Source organism: Orycteropus afer, unplaced genomic scaffold, assembly GCF_000298275.1.
Source record: "Orycteropus afer afer isolate SDZICR_OR568_19922 unplaced genomic scaffold, OryAfe1.0 scaffold00273, whole genome shotgun sequence".
Taxonomy (NCBI): Eukaryota; Metazoa; Chordata; class Mammalia; order Tubulidentata; family Orycteropodidae; genus Orycteropus; species Orycteropus afer.
This window is the reverse complement of record NW_006921860.1, coordinates 199695-210397: the sequence shown is the minus strand read 5'-3', so window position 1 is coordinate 210397 and position 10703 is coordinate 199695. Positions and strand designations below refer to the sequence as shown.

General features: G+C 50.9%; 1 protein-coding gene across 1 annotated transcript in view; it reads left to right on the top strand.

The window, feature by feature from the left end:
* SFT2D1 (SFT2 domain containing 1) overlaps positions 1 to 10183 on the top strand; it is a 28601-nt gene extending 18418 nt beyond the window's left edge. Inside the window, exons 4-8 of the mRNA XM_007950475.1 lie at positions 1159 to 1240; positions 3922 to 3957; positions 6766 to 6824; positions 8423 to 8452; positions 10144 to 10183. Of these exons, the coding sequence (XP_007948666.1) occupies positions 1159 to 1240; positions 3922 to 3957; positions 6766 to 6824; positions 8423 to 8452; positions 10144 to 10183 (247 nt within the window). The remainder of the gene's footprint in view (positions 1 to 1158; positions 1241 to 3921; positions 3958 to 6765; positions 6825 to 8422; positions 8453 to 10143) is intronic.
* The last annotated feature ends 520 nt before the right edge of the window (positions 10184 to 10703 follow it).

Sequence of the window (10703 nt, the reverse complement as noted above, 5' to 3'; positions counted from 1 at the left end):
AGGGGCGCTGTGGGTCGGAATGGACTCCAGGCAGTGGGTGTGGTTTGGGCTTTGCTTCTGTGAAGACTGACAGCCTTGGAGACCCTGTGGGCAGTTCCCCTTTGCCCCGCAGGGTTGCTAGGAGTTGGAATCAGGTTGCCAGCAGTGGGGGTGGTTTTAGGAGCGCACGTAACATAAATTCAGCCACAGTGAGTGTTTACTGAATAGTCTCTTGTGTGCCAGCTGCTGTTCTAGGCAGGACGTTGATGACACTAGCTCACATGGGGCCTCTTGTATGTGACATGGATGGCTCTAAGTGTCTCATATCTGTGGCGACCTGTGTCTGAGCCAGCTTACTGCCATCACCCCAGGTTTTTCGCTGGAGGTGGCAGTGTGGAGAGACTGTGTTGCATGTGAGCTGCTCAGGGTGCCAGCCCACCAGCCTGCTCCCGAGCCCGGGCTTTCCCAGTGTGTGTACAGCTTGTGTGTCTGTGAGGGGAGACGGGCCAGCTGGCAGAAGCAGGCTGATGTGAGAGTAAGCAGGCTGCTGGCGTGGTGACCAAGTGGCGCCTCTGGGGATGCCCCCGAGCCTCTTGGTTGCACTTTGGGCTAAGCACTCACGTCTGCTGTGATGGTGACAGGCTGAGGAGCTGTGCTCTGTGCACACGACCTTTGGCTTCTTCAGGAGTCCTTGCCGACCCAGAGATACTGTCAGCGGATGTGGCCTGACCCAAGGCTGAGCTGGCCCACGGCCCCGTGCTTACACCTGCAGTGATGGACTCGCTTGTCTGTTGTACTGGCAGGTGACTGGGTACAGAGCGGCTGGTTCAGGAATCCTGTGGTGAGCACCTTCACAGCACTTGTGCGTGGAGGTGGTCTCTGGTCTGGAGCGGAATGTGTGTAGAGAGGGAGAGTTAGGGGCTGAGTGGGTGCTCGCGGTAAAGAACCCGCATGGTCTCGGGATGGGCTTAGCCAGCACCCACCAGGAGCTGTGCGGGAACGCCGTCCCGGATCTGTAAACGGGCAGTCGTGTGTCACCGGCCGCTTGCATGTGACTCTTTCCCTTGGACACAGAGGAAGGGGGGGGTAGATAAACTAATACACTGTTCTTTTTTAAGCAGTTTACACAGCCAGACAGTGGCCCACCCAGATCTCATGTCTCTTCTCTCTTTCAAACAGTACGTGCTTTTTAATGGGGCCCATGAAGCAACTGAAGAAAATGTTTGAAACGACACGGCTGCTGGCGACAGTTCTGATGCTTGTAAGTCAATGTCCGTTCTCAATGTTCTTCCGCCTGTTCTCGTGTGAACCGCTGTTGGCTTTTTGTGGTTGACTGATCCTGTCCTTAAGGTGGTGTGTTTCAAGTGTGGACTGTACACTGGTATGTGAACGTGCTGGTTGGCTGGAGCTTGCTGTCTGTGCTCGGATAACCCTATAGTGACGCATCTTAAAGGTACATGAGAGCTTGATGTGTTCTGAGATTTAGGGCCTGTGGGGCGTTTCTTAATGGACCGTGGTCTGTCCTCTTTGGAGAACAGGGCAGAAAAGAGGCTGTTCTGAGCCCCCAGAAACTTGTCGGTGAGAACTGGCGCTCACTGAATGGCCGGTCACGTGGCTCGGCTCGATTGACAGTCCTTCCAACAGAGTGGCTTCTGGCGGTGGCTGTCCCTGCACTGGGGCGACGCTGGGCTTTGTGCCCGCCTGTCAGCGGCGCCTCGAGCTCGGGGGCGGGTGTGAAAGTTCATAATTGTGTTACAAACATAGTATTCATCGTCATGGCTTTTTTTGCTTCCTCAGCTGGTCCTCGGTTCCCGTGCGGCGGCCGGAGGAACCCGGGTCCTTGTCCAGCATGCTCTGGTTCTCGGCCTGCTCGTACTGTGTCCTCATGGGTTCTTTTCCCTTAAAGCATTTTGTTGAATTGAAGCGTCAGCGTTTGCTAGTTTGTGCTTTTTTAACTGTTAATGTCAGCTTTTCGAACGTGCCTAACCCCTGTCACTCTGTGCCTAGGGGGATGCTTTTCAACTGTAACATGTCCTGCAAGTCTTCTCCTCTCGCCTTACTGGGGAAGAAAGCTGCTTTCAGCTTAGTTTTTCATTTTTATGTCCTTACTCAGCCTCATTATGTTTGAGTGCCATTTCTCTGACTCTCTGGTTGGTTTGAATTTTCTGAACTCGTGTGGGTAGCAGCATATGTATTAACACTCAGCCTTCTCTAGGTTTCAGATCACCCTGCCTGTTGGAATACCTGACGTTTGCGTGCCATTAAGAGTTGAGTCTGAGTTGTTTGATTTAAGAGACCCTGGCACCTGTCACTTAACTTTTTTGGTAACTTACTCTGCCTTGGGACCTCTGGTGGTGCAGTGCCTAAGGCACTTGACTGCTGACCAGAAGGCCGGCAGTTCAAACCACCAGCCACTCCCCAGAAGGAAAGTTGGGCAATCAACTTCCATAATGATACTGCCTCAGAAACCCAAGGAGGGGTCGCTAGGAGTTGGATCTGACTTGGCGGCAGTGGGTACTCTGCCTTACGCGAACAGTTGAGAGAATGTCAGAACATTGGGAAGTAAGAAATCCTTCGCAAGAGGGACCGTTCGTTCATGTGATTTCGGCTGGCGATGGCTTGAGTCACCCTGTTTCTGGCCTCGTGCTCTGCTTGGCCGATCTGTCCCCAGTGAAGGGTTATTCCTCCTGATGATGGAAGCAAGCACCACCCCCAGGCAGCACCTTTCCCACGCCCGAACCCACGGAGAGCCTCTGAGGCGTCGCCAGGGTGCCATTGTCCTCACTGTGAGGACCAGTTAGATGGTCTCCCGGGGATGCTGGTGGTGGCCCCAGGCAGGGATTCCCGCAGAGGCCCAACCCCACCCTCCCTCGGCACCGTGGGGGCCCCTGTCCCATTGTTTCAGCCTCGTGTCCCTGCTGGTGGCGCAGCGAAGGGCGCTCAGGGCTGCTCTCACAGGCCTGAAGGATGATGGTTCTTCCAGGAGAAACAGGCCTGTGACGGGTGTTAGGTAGCGCTGAGATGGCAGCCGCTCCTACGCGTGCTCCAGTGTCAATAGTACACTGTCACCAGACACGGCCAGCAGCATCGGAGAACAGCCCTGTGTCACTGGAACATTCCTGAAGCTTTGCTACTGTTTTCCTAGTAGGTTACGGCCAGCAGCATCGGAGAACAGCCCTCTGTCACTGGAACATTCCTGAAGCGTTGCTACTGTTTTCCTAGTAGGTTACGGCCAGCAGCATCGGAGAACAGCCCTCTGTCACTGGAACATTCCTGAAGCGTTGCTACTGTTTTCCTAGTAGGTCACGTGGTGTTAGGCGCCATGAAGTCGGCCCCAGCCTACAGCGGTCCTAGGTACAACGGAAGGGAACACTGCCTGGTCCCCCGCCTGCCGTGTCACACCCTGGTGACTTGCGTGTTGCTGTGAGGCTGGAGGCTGTGTCACCAGTATGTCAAGTACCAGCAGGGTCACCCATGGCGGACAGGCTGCAGCGGAGCTTGCAGACGGAGACCGAGGGGGAAGAGGGAAGGGCCGATGAATAATTGTGTATTTAAAACACTCGCTGCGCAGAGTCGGATCCGACTCCTAGCGCCCCCTCCTTGGGTTTCTGAGGCAGTATCACTATGGAAGTAGATTGCCCCATCTGCCTTCTGAGGAGTGCCTGGTGGGTTTGAACCACCAGCCTTCTGGTTAGCAGTCAGATGCCTTAGGCACTGTGCCACCAGCGCTCCTAGATTACATGTTAGTGCTTCTGATTTTCAAGGAATGTTGCCATCACAGACTTTAAAGTGAAATACTACTACCAGGGCATGTAAGTAGAACCAGTCACCTGCCTGTTGATTGTACTATGTAGGGTGTTATCTGTGCTAGTGAACGCGGAATAGTTTATGCAGTCTTATTAGGACACATTTATAATTTACATATTTTTTTCTTCCACCTAGTTGTGTTTCTTATTTACCCTGTGTGCTGTATTTTGGGTAAGTTACATTAATCATGTTGGCTTTCTTCTGACTGTATCCCTTGACCAGGCTTAGCTCTTTGGGGTAAAAGGTCATCACATGGTCATCTATTTGCTATGGTGACATCCAGTTAATGGCCAGACCTGTGACACATCCTGCTCTCTGAAGCCTGGGCAGAGGTACACTGATCCACACATACACTTACTTTAGGTTAGCGTGACACTCGAACAACACTCTTTCTTAGGAGAGGTTCTTGCTTAGATCTGTGTTCTCCATGTGTACTGTCAGTGTGGTTGTGCCGTCATTCTGTAGGCCAAGGAGGGCACAGCTGCTGGGGCCAGTACAGTGATGAGTAGCAAGATGTTAAATAAGGAGAACGAGCCAGAAAACAGAACAAATTAACAGAGAGAGACACACACATCAAAAACCCAACCCACTGCCGTGGAGTCGATTCCAACCCACAGCGCCCCTAGAGGACAGAGTGGAACTGCCCACAGGGTCTCCAAGGCTGTCAGTCTTCACGGAAGCAAAGCCCAAACCACACCCACTGCCCTGGAGTCCATTCTGACCCACAGCGCCCCTAGAGGACAGAGTGGAACTGCCCACAGGGTCTCCAAGGCAGTCAGTTTTTAAGGAAGCAAAGCCCAGACCACACCCACTGCAGTGGAGTCCATTCTGACCCACAGCGCCCCTAGAGGACAGAGTGGGTTTCCCAGGCTCTCAGTCTTTATGGAAGCCAACTGCTTCATTATCTTCCCACAGAGCTGGTGGCTTCAAACTGCTGATCTTGTGGTTAACAGCAGAGCACTTTAACTATTGCACCACTAGGGCTCCTGTTTTAAAAAAAGAGACAAAAGAACTGAAATCAGTCTTGTACCACTTACAGTATGTGAGCACCCTTCACATTCCTCATAGAAGTTACATCATTGCAGCTCAGTTTACTTATGTTTTGGCTTCTTCATTTTATTTCTTTCTTGTACCTACTTCCCGAAAGGGCGTAAGTCCATTCTTGAGCTACCAAGAAACTACACGTTTTAAGGAAGAAAGGATAATGTGTGATACGTTTCAGAAATACTCTATCACACAGTATTCTGATTGTCCTTTTAATTTTAGCGACATAAGGACTGAACTTCAGTTATAAGAATTCACTTACCATCGTTTCCCAATGACAACTTCAAATTATGTTCTTAAACTATTTTACACATCTCTGTGGGATGTTGATATAGCAACCTGTTTATGTATAAGCAATCGAGTAAAAACAAATAATTATGTAAATAAAAATAAAGACGGACACGAAATTATCAGAGTTGGTAATTTCGAAACAGCTGTGAGGATGTTTGTGTTATTCCGGAAGGTCACAGTAAAATTCTCTTTCCTCCAAACACAACACGGGGCGGGGAACAAGTTGAAATGAGGGAAGTGTATAAATTCCCCATGAGATTATAGATCTAAGTAAGGTGACTTTATGTCTTATGGACTTTTTAAATCTAGAGATGTCGACATTGACTTCAGAGACCAGTGGAGGGTTAGTGTTTAAATCCAGTAATGTTGACATTGGCCTCAGAGACCGGTAGCGTGTTAGTAGTTTTGGTCTAAAGAAGTTGTCATTGACCTCACAGGCCAGTAGTGTGTTACTAGTCTCAGTCTAGGGACATTGACGTTGACCTCAGAGACTGGTAGGGGATTAGTATTTCAGTCTAGCAACATTGGTGTTGACCTCAGAGACCAGTAGCGTTTTAATAGTTTCAGTCTAAAGAAGTTGGCATTGACGTCAGAGACTGGTATCATGTTAGTATTTCAGTCTAGCAACATTGGCGTTGACGTCAGAGGCTGCTGGTGTGTCGCTGCTCTTGGCCTAGCGATGTTAGGGTTGACCTCAGAGGCCAGTGGCGTGTTGGTGCTGTAGGTCTAGCGACGTTGACATCGACGTCAGAGGCCAGTGGCGTGTTAATGCTCCAGGTCTAGCGACGTTGGCATTGACCTCAGAGGCCGGTGGCGTGTTGGTGCTCTCGGTCAAGAGACGTTGGCGTTGACCTCAGAGACTGGTAGGGGCTTAGTGTTTCAGTCTAGCAACATTGGCATTGACCTCAGAGACTGGTAGCATGTTAGTATTTCAGTCCAGCGACATTGGCATTGAGCTCAGAGACCAGTGGCGTGTTAGTACTCTCAGTCTAGCAGTGTTGGCATTGACCTCAGAGGCTGGTGACGTGTTAGTAGTTTTGGTCTAAAGAAGTTGGCGTTGACCTCAAAGACCGGTAGCATGTTAGTAGTTTCAGTCTAAAGAAGTTGGCGTTGACCTCAGAGACTGGTAGCATGTTAGTACTCTCGGTCTAGAGATGTTGACGTTGACCTTAGAGGCCGGTAGCATGTTAGTAGTCTCGGCCTAGTGACGTTGGTGTTGACCTCAGAGGCCAGTGGCCTGTTAGTACTCTTGGTCTAGTGATGTTGGCATTCACCTCAGAGGCCAGTGACGTGTTGGTACTCTCAGCCTAGTGGCATTGGCCGTTGACCTCAGAGGCTGGTGGTGTATTGGTGCCCTCGGTCTAGTGACGTTGGTGTTGACCTCAGAGGCCGATAGTATGTTAGTGCTCTTGGTCCAAGCAGTTAGTCTCACAGCACTTCTGTAATACTGTATGTACTTCTCAGTAGTCCAGGGAACTTGATGCACTTTGTGGGTGTTGAAATCATAGATCATCCACTTCTTAAGTTTCTTATGTTAATTTAATAAGTGGAGTGAGCGTTCGCATTTTTGAAGGACAGGAATTGAACCTGATCCTGACCCCTGCTGTTTCAGTGCTAAACTCACTGTCCTGTTTCTGTTGGCAGTGGCATAAGAAAGGGCTGGCCTTACTGTTCTGCATCCTGCAGTTCCTGTCTATGACCTGGTAAGTCTTCCCTTCCCCTGAGCAAAGGTAGAATCCCCTGGGATGGAGCTGCCATGCTGGCGTCAGGGCCAGGGGTATCTACAGTGAGGGATGGGGAGTGGGTGGGTGCCAACCGTCTTTGGGGAAACTGCCAGACTGGGTCCTCTGGAGAGAGGGGAGGTGGTGGGAGGACTTGGAGTTCACTTGCAGAGGGCAGCCCGGGGAGGGGGCACTCTTCTTGCAGGATTACTCAGCGGTGCACCCCGTTCTTCCTCATGCTAACATGGGGGTGAGAAGCGCGGCCGATGCCCTCTCACAGCAGGGTCACGGGTTCCCTCACCATTCCTGCAGCACGAGTCCATGACCATGTTGACTCTGGCCCTCCCTGTGGTACCTGGAGGCATGTCTGAGCCATCAGCGACGAGAGACTAGTTTCTGCTTTGTGGCTGGCCCTCTGCCTGTATCCCCTCCCCATCTTCCCTGCATCCTCCCGTCAGGCCACGCTCACGCTTGCTCTTTTGTGACACCTGGTGTCCCGAGCGGAGCCCGGGTCAGCGGCAGCAGCCTCCCTCGGCACAGATTGATGGATGGCCTGGGACGTGTGCTCACTTGCACGCGTCCATCTTAGGTTTCCACGTGGAGGTTCCCACATGTTAAGTAAGAGGGTGTCTCAGTTCTTCAGCGTTGCTGTCACAGAAGCACCACGGGTGTCTGGTTTTAAGGATCAGAAACATGTCCTCTCGCAGCTGAGGAGGCCAGGTGTCCGAGTTCACGTGCCAGCTCCTGGGGAGGGCTTTCTCGCTCTGTCGCTTTCTGGGAAGGCCCTTGCTCCTTGGCTCCGTGGCAGTCTTCTATCTTCGTGTGGCTTCTGTCTGCCCTCATCTCTGCTGCCTTGCTGGACTGAGATGCGCCCTACGCCGACCTGCCTCACTGACCCAGCGAAGACAGCCCCTTCCCACGTGGGTCATAACAACAGCGCAGTTAGGGGACATACTTCAGTCCGTAGTGGGGTGTTCTGTTTTCCTGAGGGCTTTGGCCTGGCGCTCTCCTCCCTGCGGGCAGTAAACGCTGTCCTGGTTCCGCCCACACTAAGTCTGTCCTGCTGACGTTCTGGTCTTGGCTCGGTCCTTCCTGGCTCTTTCCGCCCCTGCACTGGAGTGTTGGTGACTGCTCAGTGTGGGTGGCGTGGCCCCCACCACCCACGCTGCCGCTGTCTGCTCTGGCCGTGGACGTGGGGAGGAGCCCCACCCGCCGCAGCGATCACTGCCTCTGATGTCGCTGTGTGGTACGCAGTCATACTCCGTTCTCCTGGAGGAGGCCGCTGTTCCAGCTCCAGTGAGGAACCTTTCTATCGTAATGGATCAACCTTAGTGCACACCACAGCCACCCCGAGACTTTGTGCAAACAGGGTGTCTGGTGTAGGGGGCTGAGTTTGTAACAAGTTCCTGGGTAAGGCCATGCTGGCCGGTCTGGGGTGCACTTGGGGACCCGTGTCCGGTGTCATGCCGCTGCTGTCAGGACGGTGGAATCCGACTGCCAGGCCAGGATCAACTGGCCGTCGGGCAGGAAGGAAACCTGGGTGCGGATGGGGTGTCACAGTGTGTGCTCTCTCCTTCCAGGTACAGTTTGTCCTACATCCCGTACGCAAGGTGAGCTCGCTGCACTCTCATTTTGTCTGTTCCTTTAATTATCTTTTGCACAACTACGTGAATTACAATAATTTTCGCATTAGGCTTTCCTCAAGAAGGGTGTTTTGGTGACTTTTTCTCCCCGGAAGGAAGGCAGTTATTCACTGAGCGAGATGAGTAGACGTTTGCTGTGGCTTGAAGTATTTAGCTGTAAGTGTCTTGAACTCGAGGAGCTGGTGGGTTGTCACTTGCTGCTCGGATTTACCGTTGGGGCGTTGGCAGGACTTTGGCTGGATTCCAAGCCGTTGGTTGCCACAGACCCTCAGCTGGTAAGATGGAGAGACGCAGGTTCCACTTCAGAAACAAGGAAGTTGGTGGGAAGGGAGGTCCTGTGTGCACGTGTTGTGACTTTAGTCAGGAGAGAGCTGTTGATTCTGTACATTGAGAGAACAGCCATTTTCTTACAGAAATACACTGATTATGAATGAAAAGCACAGGACTAATTGCTGTCTGGAGTCGGACAGACAGAGATATCCTGGGAAAGCATGCCCTCTCATATATGTTGTCTATGAAAAACAGCACAGCTGTATGCCTGACAGGAACAAGGGGAGCGCTGGTGGCACAATGGCTAAGCGCTCGGCTGCTAACTGATAGGTCGGCAGTTTGAACCGCCCCAGTGGCTCCGTGGGAGAAAAGACGCGGTGGTGTGCTCCTGTAAAGATGACAGCCTAGCAAGCCCTGGGGTCAGCGCCACTCTGTCCCTACGGTCACTGAGTTGGAATCCACTGGATGGCATACAACAACGTGCGCCGTGAAGGGATTGGTGGGAAGGCTGCCCTTGTTCAAGCTCAAATGGTGATACTTTGTGAAGTAAACTTAAAGGGGAGAAGGCAGGCAGGCTCCGGCAGGTGAGAACACTGGAGGAGGATGGGGCAGAGCACACCGACCACCTCGGGGACGCCCCCTGATGCTTCCCAGCAAGGGGGAGGGTCTCCGAGAGCCGTTGCCCACTCCTGTAGTTGGAGCCTGGCGCCTGGCCTGGTCCCCCAAGCAGTGTGCCATGTGCCCACACTCTGAGAGCTCACCAGGTGGAAAGTAATTCAGTGGATAAAATACTAACAGCTGAGAGAGTCGGTGTGGAAATGTGAAAGGTGGTGAGGGTTATCCCATTGATGGTTTTGGAATTCTTAGGATGCATTTACAAACACGTTACTTGAGAGATCTAGTTCGTTAATACTTTTTTTAAAATTCATTCTTTTGTTTTTTGTTTTTTGTTTTTTTTTTTGAGGGAAATATTTAAATTTATTTATTTATTCTTAACTAAGTTTACCTTATAAAGATTCTCTAAAATAAATACCATTTTAGCACCTTGTTTCCAGAGCTCCATTCTTGGTTTCAGGTACATCCAACACTGTGTTAGTTCCTTACAGATCGTGTGGCAGAACCCACAGAGTTGGCTGTACGGAAGGTGATGACATGTGTGTCTGTCATAGAATCTTGTGACCGAGCCCACAGGGTTAGCTGTGTGGAAGGTGATGCTGTGTGTGTGTGTGTGTGTGTGTGTGTGTAAGTCTGTCATAGGATCATGTGTTAGAGCCTACCAGGTTGGCTCTGTGGACAATGACGGCCTGTGTCTGCCTGTGACAGAAACATTGGCTGCACGTTTGCCCTTGAGGGAGACTAATGCTCAGATTTTTCCTTTTTTTCTATAGGGATGCAGTGATTAAATGCTGTTCTTCTCTCCTGAGTTGAAAACCAGAAGGAAACCTGTGGAAAAGAACATTGGGAAGTTGCTGTTCTGTTTTTGGTGAAGTTTGCTTCTCTTGGCTTTGTAATCACTCTGGAAACCACTGCCGTAACAGTTGAAGGCCACGTGGGTACTAGAGAGAGGCGTGGGATTAAACTGTTAGAGGCTGTGAGTTGACAGTTTTGTGGCACTGATGGACTGCAAGAGCCACCTGTAAGTTCTTTTCATCAGGTTTTCAATCTTCTCAACAAATTTGAGATGCGAACATTGACAGAGAGTTTAGGCCGCACAATATGTTCCACTTTCTTGGCTCTATGAAAATGTCAACGTTTTCTAAAACATCTCTTTTTTTTTTTTTTTTAACCTTAACTGTGAAAGTTTTTACTTTATGCTAAAAATTGCTCATTATATATAATAAAAAATAATATATGAATCTGTACAATGTTGAAATAAAGCCACACATGGGGATCACATTTTCTGGCTCACACTTGTAATGTTTTATGTGGGTGACATGTCGATTCAGTC